Source organism: Carassius auratus, unplaced genomic scaffold (genome assembly GCF_003368295.1).
Source record: "Carassius auratus strain Wakin unplaced genomic scaffold, ASM336829v1 scaf_tig00216865, whole genome shotgun sequence".
Classification (NCBI taxonomy): Eukaryota; Metazoa; Chordata; class Actinopteri; order Cypriniformes; family Cyprinidae; genus Carassius; species Carassius auratus.
In genome coordinates, this window is record NW_020528776.1 from 275,396 (window position 1) to 302,189 (window position 26,794).

Below are 26,794 nucleotides of genomic sequence, written 5' to 3' on the forward strand. Positions count from 1 at the left end.
GATTTCTACTAGTGAAATATGTTAATTTAAATCCTTATGGTACGTGATTTTGAGATGGTATGATTATTGAAACGACAACTTAAGTATTTGATGAAGTGGCCCAATCGTTTTCCTTTGAGAGAAAGAACATGGCAGCTAACATTACTGCTTAACTCGTTAGACCCACTGAAAAAGCTAATAAGTTGACTGAACTAAATTGATTGAGTAAACTCGTTGCCTCAATTTAATTGAGTAATGGAGTCTCCCAAAACTTACATAATTTTATTTAACTTGACGGTTTTGTAGATTGTACTTAAATCACTCAGTTCACCAAACTTGGTGCTTATTTAATGTACTTAAACGATTACGTTCACTTAACTTGGTATTAATTTCAAGTGTACTTATATATTTAAGTTAACTCAACATGTAAATTTAACTGAAAATTATGTTCTTATTTTTGACCGTGTGTGTATGTGTGTGTGTGTCTGTGTGTGTGTGTGTATGTGTATGTTTTAGGCCTGTCCAAAAAAAAAAAAAAAAAAAAACACACCCAAATTGCAATGACCTTGACCACTCTGGTATTCAAGGCTAAGTGTATCCCATCATGCATCATGTTATGGAAATAAATCAAGACTTTTGGCTGAGATCTCACGAGAGGAAACCTTTGCAGTGTACGTTAAAATTATTAATAATTATATTACTTAGAATTTGGTAGCAAAACATTAAGTGTTGCACTTTTATTGGTGCAAAGATAAGTGTTTATTTTGGCCATTTGCAACTGTCATCACTTCATTAGAAGCACCACAAGTGTTTCATCTGAACAGACATTTAGAAGTTTATTTTAAAATGCAAAGTATAGAAAATCAAAATAAAGCTCTGTTAACACTTGCATTCTTACAACACTATAACGTGTCTCATCAGATATAGTGAAAAGACCACACACACTTGTGGTCTTCACCCCCACTTGAACACTTGGGCCAAATACAGGAAATACGTCATGTAAGTAGACAAGTGGTCAAGTGCAAGGACCACAAGTGTGAATGTTTAGACAAGCCCATTAATGTCAACATCAGTGAATCACAAAATAATAACATAAAAAATGATCAAGTTTTCTTGTAAAATGTCACACCAAAATGTTCAAAGTAAGTTACTAACAGGGAGTGTATACAGGATCTGAACATTAAAATCATGTGTGCAGAACATTGAGGGTCAATTTTCTAATACTCTCTACAGGATGTGGTGTACTGGAACTCAACAAAAAACAAAGTGCAGTCAGTATGATATGAGAAGAGAAATAACTATACAAACCTAGAAACAAAGAATTAATGTGTTCTGTCTAGTCAGTTCTTCAGTGTTCTCTATTCAGCTTCTTTTGAGAAGTTTGGAAATGAAAGAGAGGTTTTTGTTAATGCCACAGTGAGCAGAAGATACTGAAGATAAACCACAAGAACCAAGACGATCTGCAGACATTGAAGTTAGATCAGAAGAAGGACTAGCCTTATCTTAATGATCTCCTCAGGTAATTGGATTTCTAAGTAAAAAAAAAAGTGAGAAATGAGAAGCAAAATGAAGAACCAAAAAATACCAAACCACCATGGTATGGAATACGCTGGTAGATTTATTATGAAAGAAAGGCTTCTATACCTGTTAACATGACATTCTCCTCAAAACCCCTTTATCCTCTTAACACCCTGCATCCTCATATGAGGACATTATATTTTAGTTGATTATTAATTTTGTTGATTATTACTCCCATTATAACTTATTTTTTCATTACATGTTTCCCCCAAAATACATGCAAATTAGATTAAGTTTATAGAGACATTGTATATAATGAGGGAACCTGTTTGGTCAGTTTAAATGCATTTTAAATAAGTTACACGCACAAGCAGAAAGAAAAATGGTATGAATCATTCTGATATAACATAGTTGAGAATTATCTTAAAAAAAAAAAAACCTTTAATTTGATAATTAAAAATAATTGATTTAATAAAACTATTGTTTAAGCCTATGCATATGAAATTGAGTTCCGATGTCCTCCACCAAGGACATAAGATAATTTATGAATGAAATACAGGTGCTGGTCATGTAATTAGAATATCGTCAAAAAGGTGATTTATTTCACTAATTCCATTCAAAAAGTTAAACTTGTATACAGTATTATATTTATTCATTACACACAGACTGATATATTTCAAATGTTTCTTTCTTTTAACGGACAACTAAGGGAAATCACAAATTCAGTATCTCAGAAAATTAGAATAATGTGAAAAGGTTCAATATTGAAGACACCCGGTGCCACACTCTAATCAGTTAATTAACTCAGAACACCTGCAAAGGCCTTTAAATTATTTCTCAGTCTAGTTCTGTAGGCTACATAATCATGGGGAAGACTGCTGACTTGACAGTTGTCAAAAGACAAGAGGCAAGAGACAAAAAGTCATTGCAAAAGAGGCTGGCTGTTCACAGAGCTCTGTGTCCAAGCACATTAATAGAGAGACGAAGGACAGGGAATGATGGGGTAGAAAAAAAGTGTAAAAGCAATAGGGATAAATGAACCCTGGAGAGGATTTTGAAACAAAACACATTCAAAAATGTGGGGGAGATTCACAAAGTGTGGACTGCAGCGGGATTCCTGCTGCTGACCAACTTTATGGAGATGCAGATTTTATTTTCCAACAGGACTTGACCCCTGCACACAGTGCCAAAGCTGGCAGTACCTGGTTTAAAGGGGGGGTGAAATGCTCATTTTCACTCAATATCCTGTTAATCTTGAGTACATATAGAGTAGTACTGCATCCTTCATAAATCCAAAAAGTCTTTAGTTTTATTATATTAATAAGAGAAAGATAGTCTGTACCGATTTTTCCCGGAAAAACACGAGTGCCTGGAGGCGTGACGTGTGGGCGGAGCTAAAGAATCCCGAGCGCGAATAGGCTTTTGCGTTGAGAGCGTTTGGAAGCTGTGACATTTCCGTGAGGGAAAACCCATCATCCAAAACAAACCATGGCTAACAGTCAGATTCAGCGTATATTTATGATCCAGAATCAGATCCAGAGGCTGAAACTGAACGAGAGCAGCAGCAGCAACGACTCGCTCCGAGCGGGGCTCGAACCCGGGTCTCTGGCATGGGAGGGGACGCACTAACAAGGAGGCAGAGATATTTGAAGCAGTTTTACTCACTGCCTGCGGTTCCAACACACGATCGTGACCCTTTTTCCTTGGGATTGCATTATCCTTAAGAAATAAACGATACGCAAATCCGTCGTCAAACTGGGCTTTGTTTGTAAAACAAGCATCTTCGAAATGCAGGGAACAAACACAAACACTTGCACAACTCCGTTGATGCTCTGTAAAAATAAACTCCATCCACTGGTCCCTTAATGCTGTTTTTTTTGGTAATCTGTGCAGGGTTGTCTTGCCCTGGCAACCAAAAACACACTTCCTTTCGCGACACTCTCGCTCTGATCAGTGAATGCCTCTGCTCTCAGTGCTCTGCTATATGGGAGCGTGCTCTCTTCCGGCAGACGTGTCCTCAGGACCCATATAAGGAAATTCCGCTCCATTTAACGTCACACAGACCCATACTCGAAAAAAACTTTACGAAACTTGTGGCAAACCGGAAGGAGTATTTTGGGAACAAAAATACTCCTTCAAACGTACAACTTAATTTTTGAAACTTTGTCCATGTTTAGCATGGGAATCCAACTCTTTAACAGTGTAAAAAACTCAGTATGCATGAAATAGCATTTCACCCCCCCCTTTAAGGACCATGGTATCCCAGTTCTTAATTGGCCAGCAAACTTCCCTGACCTTAACCCTATAGAAAATCTGTGGGGTATTGTGAAGAGGAAGATGCGATATGCCAGACCCAACAATGCAGAAGAGCTGAAGGCCACTATCAGAGCAACCTGGGCTCTCATAACACCTGAGCAAGTGCCACAGACTGATCGACTCCATGCTACGCTGCATAGCTGCAGTAATTCAGGCAAAAGGAGCACCAACTAAATATCGAGTGCTGTACATGCTCAAACTTTTAATTTTTATACTTTTCAGTTGGCCAAGATTTCTAAAAATCCTTTCTATTGGTTTTAAGTAATATTCTAATTTTCTGAGATACTGAATTTTGGATTTTCCTTGTTATACTCATCAAAATTAAAAGAAATAAACATTTGAAATCACTCTGCGTGTAATGAACGAAATACATGTTTCACTGTTTGAATGGAATTAGTGAATACATCAACTTTTTGATGATATCCTAATTATATGACCAGCACCTGTATGTATTTTTTGTAATGCTCTAAACAATGTAAATACTTTTTTTTATCTGGTCTTAAGAAGTTAAAGTTTATGATACATAAGTCCTCACTGTAGCATTAGCAATATTGTAAATCATTTGACATAATCGTTATTACGCTTTGATTTCAGTGACATCATTAAAATAGGCTACAAGTAGTTGTTAACCAGATGAGAAAAACACACACACAAAAAAATAAATAAATAAAAAATAAGGAGTGGGTCATTTTCTTTAGCCTTTTGAAATAAATTGATTAGTATGCATCCGTTATGGCAGGGATATTTCATCGGTAATACAGTTTGGAGTTAAACAGCAGGACCTCCAGACAGTGCGCATTCATCAATGTGCACGCGACTTTGTCTGAGAACTCGCTTCTTTTAACAACAGCTCGACTGGTTTCATACTGTAGTTCAGTTTCACATCCTGGTTAATTCTATTTCTTATGATATTGTGCTAAATTATTCTGTGTCTCTCATTATGTCATATTGTATTTACCAAACAGTCTTACTATTTTAGGCTCCATTTTTGTGGTAGCCTATTGTGTTAGGCTGAATGTACAGCAGTTGTTTCAATCATTCATTTTTTTAAAAAGGAAAATAATGTCTTTGGCCATTCACCCATCATTCAACCACACACATGCAATAGTAAACACATTGTTAGCACCAAGAGACGTTTTTCCACTCAACAGTAACCACCTTCATGTGGCTCATTCCGCCACTAAACTGGCCTGAGTTAAACTCAGACAGCTGCAGGATTCAGTTTGATTTTAACATTTTGGTGTGACATTTTTTATGTTATTATTTTGTGACCCACTGATGTTGCCATTAATGGGCTTGTCTAAACACACACACTTGCGGTCTTTGCACTTGACCACTTGTCTACTTACATGACGTATTTCCTGTTTTTGGCCCAAGTGTTCAAGTGGGGGTGAGGACCACAAGTGTGTGTGGTCTTTTCACTATATCTGATGGGACACGTTATAGTGTTGGTAAAATACAAGAGCTTTCGCTGATTGCGTGGAGCTGACCGTCTCCGAGATTAGCGAAACACATTTTTAAATAGGCGCTGTCTTTATAAATAAACCATAGATTTGAGTTTTAAACAACTACATTCTCACCTGGAATACTTTTACAATTACATTTCATGACACAATAACAGTAATATTTTGAAAATGTTGATCCGAATAAATGGTGGTTGAACTCAACCAATGTTGCTAGAACTCAACCAATCAGGATGTTTAGCGTCCAAGTCCCACCCCCCGAAAGTTCGAAAAAGTACCACCTCGCCAGCAGGGACTTTCTGAGGGGCATTTTTTTAACCGGAACTTTATTTAGTTCCTGGTTCCTGCGGTGGAAACACACTGAGTACCAGGCCAAAGTCCCTAGTTCCTGGGTAAAGTTCCAGCGGTGGAAACGCGGCATAAGACTACCTTTTATTTTTTTATAATATTATCACACACTATTATTTACTTTATTTACTATTATTATAATTTTTTTAAATTATAAATAATTAAATATTTAATATTGAATTAATAAATAATAAATAATTATAATTTTTTTTTATAGTTATATTTAATGGGTCACGCTACTGTATATGCAGTGTGAGGACCAAACCAAATCTACAGGTTCTCTTATGAGAACCAGGCTGAAAACAATTATCTGCATACACGTTCACCAGAGCAGAGAGGACTAATCAGAACACAGTACAAAACAGGTCTGAGGCATAAAAAAACAGTTTATCATTTATTTTTTTTAAATCACTTAATAATAATAATAATAATAATAATAATAGCCTAATAAAGGCGTCCAATTTTACCATGTAGTAACTGAGCGCAAAGGGCGTATATTGAGAATTGGCAGTATAGAGCAAACAGATTTAATCCTTTAACCACGTGATGGAGGCACTTGATCTGTGTTTTGTGCTGTGTTTCAGCTCTGGTTTCAGTCATCTCGTTCATGGCTGCTGGCTTGAGTCGGGAGAACACGGCACATTCGGTAAGTGACCAATGCTCACTGGGTTTGGGGTGCATTCAGGGGCGGACTGGCCATCTGTGTGATCTGGAGAATCACAGAACGGCCGGTACTCCAGGACGGCCGGCGGGCCGACACACCACCAGCCACGCACGCAGTCATCACCTGTTTTTTTTCCCCCGCTAATCTGTTTTACACTCCAGTACTGTAGGTGGCAGTAATACACCTTTAAGTTGTAGGCCAGCTGCACTGGCCGTGGCCGCCAAGTAAGAATAAGAAGTGGAAGAGTAGGAAGAAATTGCGTTAACGTTAGATAGAAGAAGCATAGAAACAAACAAACAATATGCATAACGCGGCCGGAGGTAAAAAAAAAAAAAAAAAAAAAAAACAAACAACGGAAAGAAAAGGGTGGGGCTGAGAAGGCGAGAGAGAAAAAAAGCGGAATTTAGATACTGAAGCCACTAAATTTCCCAAACTAACTGAAATATATAGCAATATTTTCCAGCAGCAGCGCCTCGCAGTTAAATATTAGCAGCAGTGAAGAAGTGAGTCAGACAGCTATGCAGCAACATCCCACCAGTGATGATGATGGACAGAAAGATGAGCTGGTTCCACAGGCAGATCCAGATCCAAGTATGGAACATGAGAGGAGAAAGAGAGGTACTTGCTAGAAATTATGTTAAGAAGTGATATTCAGGTTGCTACATTTTTAATGATTATAGTTAAAACAGGTAAACTTCAACATTTTAGCTGTAAAATGTCACATGCAGTAGCTAATATTAAGAAATATGTTGTGCTTTTACTTTTAAAAATGTTGGTAACATTACAGTTACAGTGCTTACAAACTCTGAAGATTTTGAATACAGAAGTTAAATTTGTAATGGTGTATTTTCATTTAGATGTGGTATTATTACCTGTGCGGTAAGATTAATTAATTAATAACTGCATAAATTAAGATTATTAAGTAGCAAATTCATTTTAAGACAGCATGGAATATATTGTAAAATATAATGTTATAACAGCATATTATATAAACTATTCCTTGCCATCTTGGAATAAAACCTGTTTAAAAAAAAAAAAATCAATTCCGTCATTGTTTATTCAGGTTGAGCTTAGACCAAGAGCAGAGAAAGACACCCACTCCAGCTCAACATCTAGTCAACATCAGTGCTATTGCAATCATTTGGATGGTATGGTATCATGAGCCACAATTAAAGTCTTGTGACACTCATGCCAGGAGTTATTGTTGTTGTTGTCGAGTTTACGCGCGCCGATTGCTTTGGGCCGGGCCTAGTCAAAGTCCAGGGCCGTTTTTTAGTTCCAGTCCGTCCCTGGGTGCATTAGAGGAATTTTTATAAACTAGTGTACTAATGCAGTTTTTAACTTATGACTCATTACATACACTGATTTAGAAACGCCATCTGTGCATCAGGCAGGCTACTAATTACAAACTGCAATGGAACACAACAATTGCCTAATAAAACGTTTATTTATTTACTTATTCATTGTTCGTTCATACATAGACACAAACAGGGTCATTGGTTAAGTCCGAATTTCCATTCAGTGATTCAAAAGAGTCGGTTCGCTTTAGAGAATCACAACATACCATTGTAGTCCGACTCCGGAACGAATGAATTTCATGAGTCGGTTCTTTCTAATAAATCATATACAGCTCACTGTGGGACTCGGTGTACTGTAGTTACTAACTTGTTCAAATTGCAAAAAAATAAATAAATAAGACAATCTTTTAATATAAAATAGTTTATATATATATATATATATATATATATATATATATATATATATATATATATATATATATATATATATATATAAATATATATATATATTATAAAAGGAACAAAAAATACAAAATGCAATACAATTGCAAAGACTATGACTGACCTGTATGAAGATGGATATGAAAATGTTCAAGCAAGAGCCACAAAAAGATCCCTTTATATTAGAAAATAAGTTATCACATAGCCTAGTCATTTTACATGAATTGACATTTAGCAGACTCCCTGCTGAAAAAAACAGCTAAAACCAGCCAAAGCTGGTCAGGCTGGTTTTAGCTGGTCTCCCAGCCTGGTCATAGCTGGTTTATCAAGCTGGTTTTAGAGGGGTTTTGTCCACTTTTTTACCTGGTTTTAGCTGGTCAGGATGACTGATCTTAGGCTGGTTTAAGCTGTTTTTTTCAGCAGGGCTATTATAAATTATTTAACAGTATATTGTATATATTTTAAGGAATAAGGCATACAGACAAAAGGGTGTTACTCAGCGATCTGCTTTAAAAAAAAAAAAAAAAAAAAACTGCACCATTTTATCAGCAGGAACAATGTATGACATAGCCTACCCTACAGTAGGCTACTGTGGGAAAAAATACAAATAAATGACCTGTAGTTGATGTGTAGAGGCAAATTGGGATTTCTTTTTATTTATTTTTTTTATATAGCACCAAGGCAAATGGTGAACTTTAAACTGATTTCCACAAAGATAGTTTGACCTTTACTCTTAAAATAAGGGAGCAGTTCTAGACATGGTCAATATGTTTTCTGTTGCTTATGTTTGACCTTTTTACCTTTAGTGAACCTCGTCAAAAACCACACAACACAAATAAAAGCATAAAGGCATAGTTAACATTACCAGAACATCATTCAAAAAGAAATGTATCACAAAAAATATTCAACGTCTTGTGACGACACATGCGTACACTACATCGTCCTCCTCTTTCTGAAAGAAATACAAAAGATACAAAATTGTTTTAGTATAATAGCAAGATTTTTACATGATTTTTAAGACGTTTGGATGTTTACCATCAAAGAAAACCAAATAAATCCTCCTCTTGTACCACAACACTCATCACTTTAGTTTTCACACATGCATGCGTTCAAGAAAGACAGACAGGCTGTAAATTCCTCTGTAAATTCTCCTAAAATAAAGGAACTAAATATTCTTAAAATTTTCACACATTAAAAATGTATATCTTTGGCTACCCTGATTTAAAAAAAAAAAGAAAAACTTACATAAAGCTTAAAGTGGTTAACTGGTTAAACGCTGAACACAATCTTAACATGAAACACACATTAATTAATTGACAATCAGAAAAACATCATGATTATTATTTGTATTTATTTATTCATTTCCAGCAGGGTGTAGGTCATTAGTTTAACATTAGTTTACCATGAGTCAAAAGAATAACTAATAATAACTAATAACTTGTCTTGCAATTTTGGTTATGTTTTTAATTCTGTTTATGTAGACAGTAAGGCAGCTTACAGTGTTTGGAACAAAAGTCCTAGTTTTTTTTTTTTTTTTTTCCTGCTGGAAATAAGGAGAGATATGCATTTAAAAATATTATTATATAACCTCTATCTCAATTATACAATGAATGTTTTATTTGTACAGTGTCATATAAACTGACTTACAGCTTTTTGTTTATCTCGTTTGTAGAATGTTGGATCAGCATAGGTGATTTTTTCATCACGGGTCTGGACTGTTTCAATAAAAATGACAGAAGTATTAAAACAGAAGAACTGTAACTATTTCTACAGATGTAACAGCAGTAGGTAACGCTTGCCCTGTTTGTCAGTTTTTCTATGTTTCCTGCAGATGCAGAAGATCCCGACTGCAGCTAAAATCAACAGAGATCCAGCAGCAGAAATCAGCACTATCACAGAGACTGAAGGAGTTTGTGGGTGCAATTCTGGAAAGATAAAGAGAGACAATTAGTCAGTCGACTTTAATTTTGGACTGGAATTCTCGCACACTGACCATCTGAAGCTAGTCCGTCCATGTTTGTTAAATGGCGCTTTGGCTTTGTCTGGAACTCTTTTAAATGGAGCAAAAAAACAGACAAAATAACAGGCCTTGTTATTCATAACATGACCCAGTATCAATTCGATGTTTACTGAATTGATGTGTACAAGCAATACAACACAGTTGTGCAATGATCTGAATATCAGTGTTATTACCTGCAGTACTAACACTTTCAGATGATGAAGGACTTTGTGGAGTGATGGTAGAAATGGGCTTATTACCTGGATAATATTAGAGAATCACAGAAATGTGAATAAATCACACATAAAACACATTATGACTCTCAGTTGCCAGGTAACTTAAGCACTATAGCTTTTTTCATAAAGGATTTGCTTATTTTATATCTGCATTAAACTCTCCCTGACAGAGCCTATAAGAGCACAGTGATCAGACATGCACTGGAACTTTATTTTATAATAAACTATTTCTGTTCTATTAAAGGTGTGGTCCTTTTTCCCTTGTGTGGGAGGTGATATGATGTGGATTGAAGGTCGGTGTTTCATAATTTTGATTATTTTGCTTGATGAATACACTGTAAATGTCAGAATAAGGCAAAAGAAAAAATGCATCAGTAAGATTAAAAATAAATCATCTTGAAATATCATTATGGGTTATGACAATAATTTAGTACTGTTTAAATTTTGATTATGACAATGATACAATCAATCACACTAACACTCAATATTACTCACCATCAACAGTAACACTGAATCTCCTCTCTGACTCCTTATTCTGAATAATGGTGCTTAGTTTATAAAGTCCAGAGTCTGTGGTTCTGGTGTTTATGATGGTCAGAGATCCATTTCTGTACATCTTCAGTCTGTTTGTGAATGTATCACCATAATAATTAGTCATGTGCAAGAGCACTCTAGCAATGCGAACCCCTCCAAACCTCCACTCGATCTCGTCATCACTCTGTATGTCTGTAAGTTTTGGGTCTAGAGTGACAGATTCTCCCTCCATCACTGACACTGACTTCACTTCATCCAGATCACCAAGCACACCTGATCAACAAAACAACCATTTACTCAAACATAGAGGAAGGCTCTTGGCTTACAGACATACAACATTTTCTGTTGTTTAACAATTAAACCATTGTTTAACTTTCTGTTGTTTATGTATTTAATTATAGTTTTATTTACAGTCATCACCCTCTAGTCTTCAAAAGTCAATCAAACATTGACATATGAGTCTTGTTAGCGGAATATAGAAAGTACAGCAGTATTTGTTTTGGTGAAATTAATAGATTTAGTGGCAAATTAATGGAGAAAATTATCCAATTAATAAGAACGATGACATCAAAATAAACCAAATCTAAGCAAATAAAATTATTTTCTATGCAAAGGTCTAGACACAAGAAATGTTTCTTCCATCATGCCATGTGCCTCGTAAATGTTCTTCCAACTCTGCAATCATATGTGCAATACCCAACTATCTTTACTTATATTTGTTATACGTATGTTATTTAACATCATCATCATACATCTATTTACATTCCCTTGCATAATTTGTATATAGCATATATGTACATACTTATACTGTCAATTGTCTATTGTGTATTGTTTGTTGTTGTTGTTGTTTGGTATATTTGTTTTTAATTACTTATTTTTATTTTGTCTTCTGTCACCAGGATAAATTCATTTGTGTAAAAAAAAAAAAAAAAAAAAAAACTCTTTCTGCTTCTGATATTATAAAAACTAACCATGTATGTATGAAAATGTATGTATGCATATTTTCCATTTTACTACAACCACTGCTATACACTTGTTGAACCATGAAGGGAACTAAATTTGTCAATCAAGCATTGATCAGCGATCTGAAATCCAACTACTTGTCATGGTAATATCAAAAAGTGCAGATTTCAAATGAACCTAATATAACATTAAATTTGTTTATAAATATTGAAAATTTTTACTTACCAACCAGATGCCCTAAACATAAAAGCCATTGCATTATGCAAACCATTTCCACTTGAGCAGCCCTCTTAATAATCTTAAATGAATACACTACAGATCTCTTAGAACCCTCTTTATCTAAACTTAGTTTAACAGGAGACAAAGAGATGTGTGGTTAAGTATAGATGTTGTATGATTGGGTGTGTACGTTACTTGTCCAGTTAAAACCATTTACAGTTTTAATAAAACACACCCACAATTCTTGCTTGAATGAAATTTACCAGACCAATCAGATGTTGTTAATAATAATAATTAAACATTTTGTAAAAAATATACAATTTATTTCTCTCATACATACTCAACATAATTTATTTTTGCTTTTGTAAAATATACTCACGTTAAAGGGGTCATATGATGCAATTTCAAGTTTTTCTTTCTCTTTGGAGTGTTACAAGCTCTTGGCAAAAAAAAAAAAAAAGATCTGTAAAGTTGCAAAGACTAAAGTCTCAAATCCAAAGAGTTTCCTTTTGAAAGGAAAACTACTTTGTTTGGCCTTCCAAAAGAGAAAATGACTAGAAATCAGTGGTTAAGTTGTGTTTACAACACTGTTCCAGAAAGAACAGTTTAACCCAAATATTCAGATGTTTGCTGCACATTTGATGGAGGACTGTTTTCTGAACCAGTAGCCTGCAATGCATCTGTGGCACAACTGTTTCTGTAAAGTTGGGCAGTTCAAACTTTGTAAGGACAGTCTGGTGCTTCTGATTCACAGCCTGTATTTTTTTTTTTTTTTTTTTTTGCCAATCACGATTCAAACGTGAGTTTTGAGCAGTAGAGTAGGCATGTTGTTTGTTGTTTCTCCAATCACAAATGCAGACATGGTTTTATGTTCACGCTAGGGTTGTGCCGATAGACAGTAGTATTGTGTATAGATGATAGTCAGAGATATCAATGATAGTAGATTTCTCTTTTGATATTCAAGATGATATTAGGCCCATTCACCTAATGTATGGAATTATAATGATAATAATTATAATTATTTTATTATTATTTTGCAGCCTATTATTCCTATTATTCGGTCCGGAGCGCTGTATGACTGATGCATCAGTTCAATTCAACTTTACTCCAAATATATCAACTTATATGTGTTGGATACTGAATATATTTAACACGTTCGTTTATATCCAATATTATTGTTAAACTGTTGGACTTTAAATTAAATATACTATTGATTTTCACCATTGAATAATTTTGCTGAACATTTAGACTGATAACTTCCGTGCGCAGATGCAGCAATTTTTTCACAGGACGCGCAATGTGTCCGACTATATATGACATAGTTATTATTTTTTTTATTATTATATTTTTAGATATTTTTTGATTATTGGTGATTCCATTGGCTCTCTCTCGTGCACCTGCGCAGGTTAAAACACTAAATAGTTATGATATGACAAGAACACAGAGTCTTGCTCCACCCATGCACAATATTATAGTGGATCGGCGATCTCACGGGCTGACGATATGACGATTTGAAAAATGACCATATCGCCCAACACTAGTTTACGCGGCGTCATTATAAGTCATTATAATCAGTAATTACGTCCCCACTGAATGCAACAAATGCCTCATTTGTAATGGGTTTGATTTGTTTTCTCTCATAAGGGCCGTAACATTTCCATCACACACTTAATGCATTCGGTCAATCCAATGAACTGGATAGCTGGCCCATTAGAGCACACCTCACTTTTGATAACAATAAGCTTTTTAAAAACTGTCGCGTTTCAGAGGGCGGGGCATAGAGGAGAAAAAAAAATATTTACATTTTATGGATTTTTCAATTAATTATATATATATTTTTATTACCTTAAACCACATAATACACAAAATAATGTTCTTAACAGCATCATATGACCCCTTTTACACTATTAAACCGCCAGGTGGGTTAGAATGGTACTGCAGGCAAGAAACTTTATTATGAAATTATTAACACCAGTTTACTACCGAATTTATTAACAAATATTAAACCATTTTAACATTATTAACAGGCTAATGTATGATATAATGTGTAATATAATTTATGATGTTTATATTTATATCAAGTTTTATTTTTTTTCTTTGAAAATATGTCAAAAATCACAGTGGCGCTACTAACATATAGATTTTTTGGCAGCTGTTCCAGAAACATTTTTACCTTAAGACCTTAAGATTAGATAGCTTAGAGACGGCCATCTTAAATACACATTTTTCCCACTCTTAGAAATTGGATCATGCTATATAGATACATATATATAAATACGGACAGTGACACTGAACCGAGCTCTCTTCTGCAAAGTATTTATTTGTACTATTTACACAATGTTTAAGTTTTTTCAAGTTTGTAGGTGTCAAGGTACAGAAACAAAATAATTACATGTAAAATAGCAATGGGTGGTCTTCAATGTAAAAATGAAATATACAATCAAACCTACATTTATCCATACACATTTTTTCACATTATTACAGTTTTGCTATATATATCAAAAATTATATCTGGTGTCTGGATAATTTTTGGTTTGACTGTTAAAACTACAAAGTAATTCAGTCAAGAGCAGTGAGTGATTTTCATTTTCATTTTCTTGGATTAACATTACAGCAGCCAGTAGCTAAATTAGGCGCGGTCACTTTAAGAGACGATGAACACATCCAATATAATCACATCCCATTTTTCCTCAACTGTTTACTTTCACTTAAAAAATAACTGACAGTTTTTTTTAGCATAATTTCCGAGGTGGATATTTTGACATTTTTTGTATGTATTTGTCGGCACAAGAGCAAAAATAAGCAAATTCGATGTTCAAGTGTTTTGAGATGCCTTTCTCTGCGTGAGCCCTGAACACCAGAACACCGTGAGTACTGAATTGAGCTCTTTCACATCTTTTTTTTTTCAGTTTGTTCAAACTGTGATTTGTATTTGTTCGTTCAGGTGCAGGAGCTCGGGACTTTGAGGAGAACTTTGCAGAAGAGAGCTCGGTTCAGTGTCACTGTCCGTGATACGCGTCTCTCTCTCTCTCTCTCTCTTGTACACACCGAACACAGCGCGAGTGACCAGTTACTCTGTTCAGCTTTTCTGCATCTTGTTTTTGGATGCTTTAATGTTTAAATCGACAAGTGGTACGTCTTAAAAACACGTGAAATTATAAGCTTTCGTGATGATGCACAGCAGTGGCCCGTCAACTGTATATATATATATATTTCTGAAATATATACATGTGTGTGTAAACAAGGAATAATTTGTAGGGGGAGATTCCCACCTTCTGGTCAATGGTCTATCTTGCCTCTACTAAATTATTTTTATCCTCGGTGCAGGGACGCTACTCTACCAACCACCAACAAAGCATATAAAATACCAAAAATAACAATATATTTTTTTTTTAAACATCAGCAAGTAAAATACTGCAACATGACAATACACACAACAATAAAATCAGAAATGGACTGTAACTGTATTGTGAGACAGAACGCAGAGGTTCACAGTTACCATAATGTGGGAATTATGATCACAATGTAAGAAACTTATGTGGAATCTACAGTAATTTACTGTTTGTGCACAGGAAATTACTGTATACTAGGTCACAGTAGAATACCGTAGATTTAGTCAAAATTGCAGAATGTGAGTAGTACTGTGAGAGTCACCACCGCTATCTCACGACCAATTCGTACGTATTTTACAAGGTGGCTTATTCGTACAAATTTGTACGACCTCACTCGTATGATTTTATACGACCCCAGTGACGGTTAGGTTTAGGGGCGGGGTTAGGTGTAGGTCATTTGTACAAATTCATACGAATTGTGCAAATCATAAAATACATACGATTTGGCAACAATCGTAAGAATTTGTACGAGTGTGGTCGTACGAATTCGTATGAATAAGCCACCTTGTGAAAAATGTACGAATTGCCGTGAGATCGGGTTGGTGTCACAGTAATCAGCAATATCTTTTAGAAATCACAACAACAATTTTCAACAGCAATGTGCTGTAAAAAAAATAAAAAAAATAAAAATAAAAAAGAACTAGAGGAAGAGGAAGAAGAATCACAGTAACCTATTATGTCCAGCTTAGTTTTCACGAGAGAGTGGGCACGACCATTTGTTACTTGAATGTGTTTGACTTCTGGTGTCATTAGCTTTTGTTTTATTAAAACTTTTAATCTTTTTTATATTATTTTAAATTCAGTAGGCTATCATATATAAAAAGCGATTTCGCCATACTGCCATCAGTGTTGGGTATAGTTACTTTGGAAAGTAGTTAGTTAGGTTACAACGTTACCATCAATTAAAAGTAATCAGTTATGATACAGCGTTACCTATTCATAAAAGTAACGCGTTAGAGTACTCATGCGTTACCAAAAATTAAAAGAAGTTCGCAGCGGCTCACACATGACAGACACAGCCCCCGGCCCCTTTAAATGCACCTAAAAGTCGTGACTCCCGACAATGAATAACGTCAGTCATCCGACTAAATTAACACTGGATAACAATAACAGGAAAGACAGTCAGCAATAGGCTATTCCACATGGCGTTTTATTTATTTATTATCACAGAACATATTATTAATCAAAATTCGCACCTACCCAGCCCGGGTAGCCTAGGCTACTGTATATTATGAGCACCACAAGATAACTCCAGATTTTTCTTTAACTTTAAATAATGCAGTTATCAAAGTACAAGTATGCTTACTTGTAAACACAACCTTAAACAGGCTTGCAGATTTAAATCCATTTAGAAATGATGAACAACCAGCCAGCCAACGATCTAACAGAAATTAACAGCTGCCTGTCAAACAAAAATGATAACAAACCGACCGAATTAAATCCTTCACTGCCACACAGGCAAATGACAAATCGCTTAATAGCCGAACTAATTATTATAAAAAGTGTCACTCACAGAGTGTGCATTTTACCGTTATGTTCTTTTCTTTTTCGTTGACAAATTGAAAATAATGTGCGTACTTCCATAAACCAAACGCTGTCCTCTGCCATCTTGCCGGGAGTTCGAAAAAAAAGCCACACACACACAGGGTCAGGCGCAGGGCACAGACGTATCACAGCCACTGACTTTACGATCACAGAGCTTCAGCTCCGCTGATACATCCGCAGGTGGCACAGTAGACCTAGGCCTACTGTCTGACAAAAAGCAGGCTGCAGTCGGGATTTTCCTTTCCTTAAAATAACGGATTACTTTTTTAAAAAAATAACGAAGTTACTGATTACTTCCGCACGAAACTAACGCGTTAAGTTACACATTTCAGGAAAAAAGTAATTAGAGTACTCTAACGCGTTACTTTGTAACGCGTTACCCACAACACTGACTGCCATACACTAGGGTTTTCTGAAATACTGCCACTGGGATAAAGAAAAATGCAGTACACTTGCATCTGGGTTTCCTGCCAATGACTGCATTTAATTTGACCTCACTGTAATTTAATTACTAAACAATTACCAATCAATTAATTGTTTCCAACACATATAGGCTCTCGATGGCGCCGCACACTGCTGCTTCAGTGCTTGGCTCTCCAGTGTTTGTACTGTTTTTGTTCATTTTTCCTGTTTTTTGTTTAATTTGAATCTGGACATGCCCTTTTCAGCTCTATACCCCCCAAAAGGGGGGGGGGGGGGGGGGGGGTGTTGGGGGGGTGACACTTAAGGGATTAAATGGATATCTGTTTTTTTTTTTATCTAAAGTTAAAATTAACATGATTCTCAGTTCTTGCTTTTACGTTCTTGGCATCAATGGATTCAAGGCCACTGACCAAGACAGCGGCAGCAACAGCCTGCAATGACATCACAGCAGACCAGTGGAGGTTTTTTCCAAGATGTTTGGCTAATGAAAACATCCATTGTGATGAGACTGAACCTGGGGCCGAATCCACAACACAGAGTTGATGACAATGTAGAAGCACAGTAATCACTCCTGTTTTGTTTCTTACAATACAAGCAAGCAAGTTGAGGAACACTGCATTTGATGTTTTACAGTACTGTCTTTTCTTTTCTATTTCATAGATAATTATTTTTGCTTTGATTCAAATAAACCTATGTTGTAATTGTACTGTAGTGTTTTGCATCAATATATTACAAACTTTGTTCAATGATTCCACTGTGTCTGTAGTATTCTCTCTACTACTGCAGTACTTTTACAGAGGTGTATTTACTGTACATGTAGTACCATAATGAAATCTGTATCACCTATTTTGTTCTTCAATATTTAATGATTGTACGAACAATGACACAGTGAAACTATCGGTTGCTTGTGTGTGGGTGATCTATAGTTATGTTTCAATGGTATTTCACAGTAAATTTCTGTTTTGAACCAATGATTTTGCAAGTGCAAGATTTCTTTAAAGATGTGAATGCGCAAGGCAATGTTTTGAACATTAGACAGCCTGTCTTAAAAGTGATAACCGTTTTGAGTTTTGTGTCTAGAGTTTTGAAAAATGACATCAAGGTTCTGAAAATAGTAGCAAAGTGATTGTAAAAAAAAACTGTATTAGGTCAATTGTTGCCAATTTAACTAAGAATCAAGTCAGGAATCTTGGTGTGATTCTGGAGACAGACCTTAGTTTCAGTAGTCATGACAAAACAGTTACTAAATCAGCATACTATCATCTAAAAAAAACATTGCAATAATTAGATGTTTTGTTTCCAGTCAAGACTTGGAGAAACTTGTTTATGCCTTTATCACCAGCAGGGTGGACTATTGTAATGGGCTCCTCACTGGCCTTCCCAAAAAGACCATTGGACAGCTGCAGCTCATCCAGAACGCTGCTGCCAGGATTCTGACTAGAACTACACAGGCTTCCAGTTACATTTAGGATTGATTTTAAAGTACTTTTACCCATTTATAAATCACTCAATGACCTAGGACCAAAATATATTGCAGATATGCTCACTGAATATAAACCTAACCGACCACTCAGATCATCAGGATCGACTCAGTTAGAAATACCAAGGGTTCACACAAAACAATGGGAGTACGCTTCTATTTTCTATGCCACGCGCAGTTGGAATCAGCTTACAGAAAAGTTCAGATGTGTTAAGACAGTAGTCACATTTAAATCTAGATTCAAAACTCATCTGTTTAGCTGTGCATTTATTGAATGAATACTGTGCTATGTCCAAACTGATTGCAATGTATTTTTTACGTATTCACTGTATTTTTTGTAAAATCATTTTGTATTTTTAACTGTTTTATATTCATTTGAAATAAGTTAATAATAATAAATAAATTCCAAAGTTCAAAATTTCTTTTTTATTTTTGTTATTATTTTTCTTCATGATTATTTTACTTTTAATTTATGTAAACCACTTTGAATTACCATTGTGTACAAAACGTGCTATATAAATAAACTTGCCTTGCCTTGGTGATATGAGTTTGACGGATTGTAGTGTGGAAAATTGTGCACTGATGTTTTTAATTGTATTAATGAAAAACGTGGCAAAGTCGTCAGCTATTAGAGATGAAGCAGGAGGGAGAGGAGGAGGACAAAGGAGAAAGGAACATGTTTTAAAAAGCATGCAAGAGTTGTTGAGATTATTTTTTTTTTATTTTGTTATGGTAGTATGGATCAAAAAAGTTAATCAAAGTTGTTCTAAGACAATATCGCATTTTGGTTTTAGGACAACTTTAAAGGGGTTAAAGGATTTGATCCACTTCAAATGTTGTCTACTTTATACACAAACATACACACACAAATAAAACAAGTAGTTAGAATATAAATATATAGAGTATTGAAAACAAGTTTTTTTTTTATGAAAAATGAGTAGTAAAATGAACACAGAGCAAGTAGAGGGTCAAGTAAACAAACCTCTAAAAAATAATGTACAGAATTATGTGAAGTTACATATTTACATTATTTTTACAGTTACATTGTGTGGCATAGGTAAGATGTAGACCCATTGTTATAGACAATTCAATGACCAATTATTAAAGACAGACACTTCAATTTATTGCTGAATTAATCAGAATATAGTAAGAATAGATTGAATAAAAGGCTTATTTTTAACACAATGACTTACCGACGTCTAGTGGCGATATTACTTTCCTAAGTAAAATAAAGTAGGCCTATCATTTCATTTTGTAATTACATACATTATATATATTATGTTAAGGGACTGGTAACAGTTTGCTACACACACACACACACACACACACACACACACACATTTATTTATGTATTTATAATGTCAATATATAAATCAAAGTACATCTACTTAACCATATTTCACATCATATTACCGTGTCACTTACAAAAACCAGCGAGTAATTTACCAAATGTGAAAATGAACCCATGTTTTGATGCTGCAAACACACAGTTGTAAATGTGAACAGGTGGATCGACAAGAAAATCAATTATAAAAATAAATGAAGACAAGTTATATTTATATTGTTAATTAATGTAATATTTGATTAATAATAACTGTTTAAATTATTATCATAATTAACACACCTCGTCCATTTACTTAAATTATATAAAACTTTGTTTTGTGAAAACCTGTAAATCATGCTTTTTACCATATACAGTAGAGGTGTGCGATACCGCTAGATTTGGTATCGATCCGATACCAAGTAAATACAGGGCCAGTATTGCCGATACCGATACCAATACCGATACTTTTTAATAATTAAGGTGGATGCGTCTTCAACCTAAATCTAAATGAATTTTCATGACTTTTAATTTGTTTTTGTGATTTGCATTTTGGGTTATTAATCAGTACTACAAAAGCTTTTGTTCAGAAACAACTTTTGGTTACTTCTGTTTTATTTAAATAAACAAAGTTACAAAATGATTACTTCACAAATATAAAAAATGTAAAAACAAATTCTCTTTTCAAGTAACATGTTAAGAAAAAATGTTTCTCCTCTTTAGTGCACTTCTTTTAAGGATTTTTTCTTAAATAAACAAAGTCACAAAGTTTTACTTCACAATAAATATAAAAAATGTAAAACAAATTCTCCTTGTAAAGTAACAAATGACCAGTTATTAATTATTATTAACTAATGCTAAAGATGACTAAAATATGTCTTTCATCACTCTTATCTACCTGGATATTCTCTGCCAAACTGAAATGCCTCTGGCAGTTACTTCTGCCTCTGAGTCGCGGATCTGTCGGGGCCAGGGGGTGGGGTAGGGGGATTTTTCTCCTTCTCTCTCCGTTTCTGCATAGGTTTGTACAAATTAGTTGTATTGCCACTGTATTTTAAAGACTTTCTACAAATGGTACAAGTCGCTGTTGTCTCATTTTCGGCCTGAAAATACAGCCATACAACGCTCCTCTTTCTCTCTGCTGCCATTCTCCGCCTCTGACTGACTGCTGTTAGAAATGCGCGGCTGAGCGGTGCGCGCGCCTGACTGCTGGTGGTAGCGCTAGTGTTGAGTCACGTGACGGTAAAACACAGGAGAGGGAGAGGAGAGCAGTGTCGAGCACGAGCAGCACTCCTGAGAGCTTGCTCTGCTCTGTGACACCAGCAGCGTTTTGACAAACACGGCCAGGTCGCAAAACGAGAGAAACTGAAACTTAAGTATCGATATTTTCACGTTGGTATCGATCAATACCGATACCAACGTTGGTATCGATATTATCGATATTAGTATCGATCTGTCCACCTCTAATATACAGGTCCTTCTAAAAAAATTAGCATATTGTGATAAAAGTTCATTATTTTCCATAATGTAATGATAAAAATTAAACTTTCATATATTTTAGATTCATTGCACACCAACTGAAATATTTCAGGTCTTTTATTGTTTAAATATTGATGATTTTGGCATACAGCTCATGAAAACCCAAAATCCCTATCTCAAAAAATTACAATATTTCATCCAACCAATAAAAGAAAAGTGTTTTTATTACAAAAAAAAGTCAACCTTCAAATAATTATGTTCAGTTATGCACTCAATACTTGGTCGGGAATCCTTTTGCAGAAATGACTGCTTCAATGCGGCGTGTCATGGAGGCAATCAGCCTGTGGCACTGCTGAGGTGTTATGGAGGCCCAGGATGCTTCGCTAGCGACCTTAAGCTCATCCAGAGTGTTGGGTCTTGCGTCTCTCAACTTTCTCTTTACAATATCCCACAGATTCTCTATGGGGTTCAGGTATTAAGGTGATACTAAGGATTTTGAAGCAACACTTAAGGGGACATTTAAATAGACTTAAAGGGAATAATTTGCATCAGTTGACCTTTTTTTCTTGCAACCCAGGTTTCACTAAGGGCTCCCTCAACCTTATAACTATGATTTCTTAGCTTAAGTGCTTTTATGCAACCTGGCTCTGTCTACGAGAGACTATGGATTGCTTTGATAAAATATGACGTAATCCCTTCGTTCGCAGAAATCACGTGACCTGGACGGTTAAACTCGAACCATAAACAAAACTCTGGATTACATCATTCAATTCGGATGCTTGCAGAAGCGACATCGATATGAGGAACCGTTCTTTCTTTTGGGGGGTTTTATTGCTCATAGAGGGTGAGTCAACATTCTTTGTATTTTCTATTTTCCCCCATTAATTCAACACTTTCGGTTTCAATATAAACAGAAAAACGAGCACGCGCTTGTATCCTTTAGTTTACTTGTATCTCCAGACCAGTGACCAAATACTGTTTTACAACAACTGAAATACAACATAAATCACCATAAAAATCACAAGTAAATCTCTTTAGATATAAAAATCTCTTTGTTGTTTTTAAATCAAGTTTGTTGAGTTGTCCATGTCAGTCTTTTAGGGCGCGGCGAAAAATCTACCAAGAGACGTACTGGACATATGAATAATTTATCATAATGTATTTTTTTCCTGAACTGTATAGTCTACTGTCAGCTATCTTTACTTTTTTTTCCTTCTTAATTTGAGGATTATGTGTAATAGTTCTGTTTACTGCTTTAAAAAAAAAATGTTTCATTCATCCAATTAAAAACATTTGGGGCAATAAGGACTAGTTATTTTATTTTTTAAAAATATATATAAAATATATATATATAATATAGATGTGAATCATTACCCCATTTTTATTTTTTATTGGGTAAATTAAACATTTTTTTTTTTTTTTCGGTGCACTTTTCTGTGTCATGTCAATACGTCTACACTAGAAGTAGAAAATACTTGCTAATAATAATTATAGCCATTTGAAGAAACACACGCAGTTGTTACAGTCTGCTTTTGTAACAGTAGCCTAGGTGGGGTTGTTTATTTATTATTGTGGTAATTTAGTTATTTTGGTAATCAGTTTTACGTCATAACGTAATTTTCCATCTAGACATTTCCGTTAACTCTGAAACAAAATGTATTTCTGCGCAAAATACAAACTACAACATCCATGTGTTATGTATAAAAAACAATTCACATTGTACGCAGTGTAGCTAGATGATTTTTAATAATAATAATAATAATAATAATTAATTACATTTATATAGCGCTTTTCTAGGCACTCAAAGCACTTACATAGTCAGGGGGTATCTCCTCATCCACCACCAGTGTGCAGCATCCACTTGGATGATGCGACGGCAGCCATAGTGCACCAGAACGCCCACAACACACCAGCTTACTGATGGAGAGGAGACAGAGTGATGAAGCCAATCAGCGGATATGGGGATTGTTAGGAGGCCATGATGGTCAGAGACTAATGGGCGAATTTAGCCAGGATGCCGAGGTCACACCTCTACTCTTTACTCATCCTGGGATTTTTAATGACCACAGAGAGTCATTTTTAGCAGTCATCTTAACAGAGGCTTTGAAACTGAAATAATAGCAATGCAGATGGCACTCTAAAGAGGGGGTAGAGGAAGGAATGCCTAAAGTTCTGATTCAATGGCATCACTTATTAGTCTTCAAACGTTTCAATCAGTGAGAAATGATATTTTCATAGAAATGCTGAATATATTATATAGACTAAGACAAGCAGGACTAGTGAATTGTGTGTGGGTACCAGCACGTTGAAATACCAGGAAATTAAAAAAAAGATGATAAAATGGCAAAAGAAGCACTTAAAATGAACTCTCCAAATCACAGTGTCATTAAGATGGAAGGAAAAAGTATAGTTAAAGAAGAATGCAGTCAAAAGTGGCAAAGAAAGTGGAATATTTGTATAACAGGAAGGCATATTTATAAAACACAAAACAGTATTCCAAAAAGTCAATGGCTATATCAGTAGAGTAGATCAGAGGTGGCGATAAGCACCCTTAAAGCTAGTATGCAACTCGCAGACAAAAATGTTTGAAGAAGAGGCCCTTAATGCACTTCTCCACTCCTTAAAAGGTTAGTTTGGCCAAAAATAAAACGTAAGCCATAAATTACTCACCCTGAATGAATTAAAATTGTATTTGATCTTTCAAGCTGTTTTATGCCACTCAGCGGGTGTTCCACTTCATCGGTCCTTGAAAAGTTTAATAAAAAGCTCATCCATAGCTCTAAGTGGTGAACAAAGGCCTCCTGCAGCGAATCGATGCGTTTCTGTATGAAAAAATATCCATATTCAAAACATAATAATCACTTTAATCGCTTGCGCTCACCGTTGTAAACAAAGCGGTTCTGGAGGACTTATGTATAAGGTCAGCTTTGCCATGGTGAGTAATTTATCGCTTAATTTTCATTTTTGACTGAACTAACCCTTTAAAGGGGGGGTGAAATGCTCGTCTTCACTCAATATCCTGTTAATCTTGAGTACCTATAGAGTAGTACTGCATCCTTCATAAGTCCAAAAAGTCTTTAGTTTTATTATATTTAAAAGAGAAAGATAGTCTGTACCGATTTTTCCCGCACTGTAAAAACTGTTACTTAAATTCAACTCAAAAAAATTAAGGCAACATTTTCCAACTACTTTTTGTAAGTTTAGTGAACTTCTTGGTATTTTTAGTTGGTAAAAATCAGTATTATGTATTTTACTGTATGCTAAAAAATCAAGTAGAGTCTACAAGATTAAGCAAAACATTTGAGTTTAACCATTGTGACAAAGAGCAGCATATTAACCAAATCATACTTAGTTAAAATAAGTAACATTTAAAATAAAAAATTAAACTTTTTGATTTTAATTCATTTAGTCTCATTAATTTAGAAAAATTATTTCTTCAATCCACTTGAAATAATTAGTTAGCATTGCCATAACTTTAATAAATAAGGAAAGAGAGGTATTTGTTTCCAATTCCAACGTTTATTACAAACTAATTTTCTGTAATCAACTTTAATGTTAATGTAACAATAATGGTAATGTAAACATTTTAACATTAAAAATTACAGAAACTTCTGACCTCATCTTTAAGTGCAGAATGGAACACCTTCAAAGTGCAATCTGTGTACTATTAACACTGACATTAAAATACAGTGACTCTTGACCTGAGCAATTTACATAAAAGGACTGACTTTAGTGCACAGTACAGTACCTTTTCATATGTATTAAAACATAAACTAATACAAGAACATGTTTTAAGTACAATCTGTGCCATATTCTACTAAAACATTTGACAATGAAATAAAGGGCCTCTGACCTCAGCATTTGACATAACAGAACTGAGTCAAGGGCTCAAGTGCCCAGCAGCTGGAGGCTTATCCAGGAACTGAAAAAGTCTGTGCTTGACTACCACATTTTTCTCAGTTAAACTGCCCACCGAGCAAGAGTGGTGAAGCAAAGAAAACAAAAATTAAACAACAATCTTACATATATCCTTACAAGGACATTAAAATAAAACACAGGGAAGCCGGATCACGGCATCTGACACAAAATAACTGACTTCAGCTTCAATCCGTAAGTGCACAGTACATCTTAGTATGTATTAAAACATTTTACCATAAACTGGTTTATATAACAGAACTTCTGAACTGCAGCCAATTAACAAATAAACATTCAGAACAATCTTCTGAAAAGCTCTCTGAAAAACACAATGAGATTGCCATTTATGAGTGCGAGGCTGGCATTTGACCAACTAACTCAGAAGTTTGTTTTTTAGTGTCATGAATCGGGAGGAAGGTTTTGGGCGCAGTGTGTCAAGTCCCACAAAAAGTCTTTGGAACACCTCAAATGTTTTGCAGAGTTGTGGTGGATACTGCAGGTTCAGAGCATATGTCATCCCCAGAAGCAGGCAACATGCCCTGGCCAGATTTCCAAGATCAGTAAGCACTGGGATTCCCTCAATGATGATGCCCACTGCATCTGGTTCACGGCAGACGTATATCTGCATATTGCTCATTTTCAAGTCCTCGTGGACACTGCTCTCTGTTTCCCTGTACGAGACATAAACAGCACAATAAGTGGCAACAGAGAACGATCTTCAAAAGCCTTTAATAAAATCACACATAAAAAGTTCAGAAAAGGTTTTAAGTTTGGTCAAGCCAGCTCTTGCACAGAAAGCCTAGCCTGTTGAACTGGCTTCATAGTACAACTTTCAGTACAGTCTCACTTGACACAACAAACCTGCTAGACTACATCACATACACAAGTCACCTCCAAGGCCTAAATCCTTAAAGGGCAGAGGGGTTCAGCTGGTAACACATAGGTGTGGTTAAGTAAAAGTATCTGAAAATGCCACTCTTACAGTTATATCATCAGATGATTATGACTCCTGCATTAATGTAAAACAAGGATTTTACTTCTGTGAAGCTGCAGTTGAAAAATATGACAGTATTTTTTAAATCAAGTCTACTAGTCACTGGAAGACCAAAAGGTTAATTTTGGACACTGGTTCCTGCACATACATTTGGGTGTTTGTAGGTGTGTTTTTGAACCTTTGACAGATCCAGACTAGCCAACTCTACCCAATTATAGTATATGTTCTATGTCCCCAACTCCAGCTCCGTACTAAACTCAGACAGAC

The 26,794-nt window shown here is 35.3% G+C and overlaps 1 protein-coding gene across 1 annotated transcript in view; it reads left to right on the forward strand.

Moving 5' to 3' along the window:
• Positions 1-22,257: 22,257 nt before the first annotated feature.
• Positions 22,258-26,794, forward strand: part of LOC113099123 (uncharacterized) — a 31,283-nt gene continuing 26,746 nt past the window's right edge. Inside the window, exon 1 of the mRNA XM_026264209.1 lies at positions 22,258-22,462. Coding sequence (XP_026119994.1) covers positions 22,417-22,462 — 46 coding nt within the window. The 5' untranslated portion in view covers positions 22,258-22,416. The remainder of the gene's footprint in view (positions 22,463-26,794) is intronic.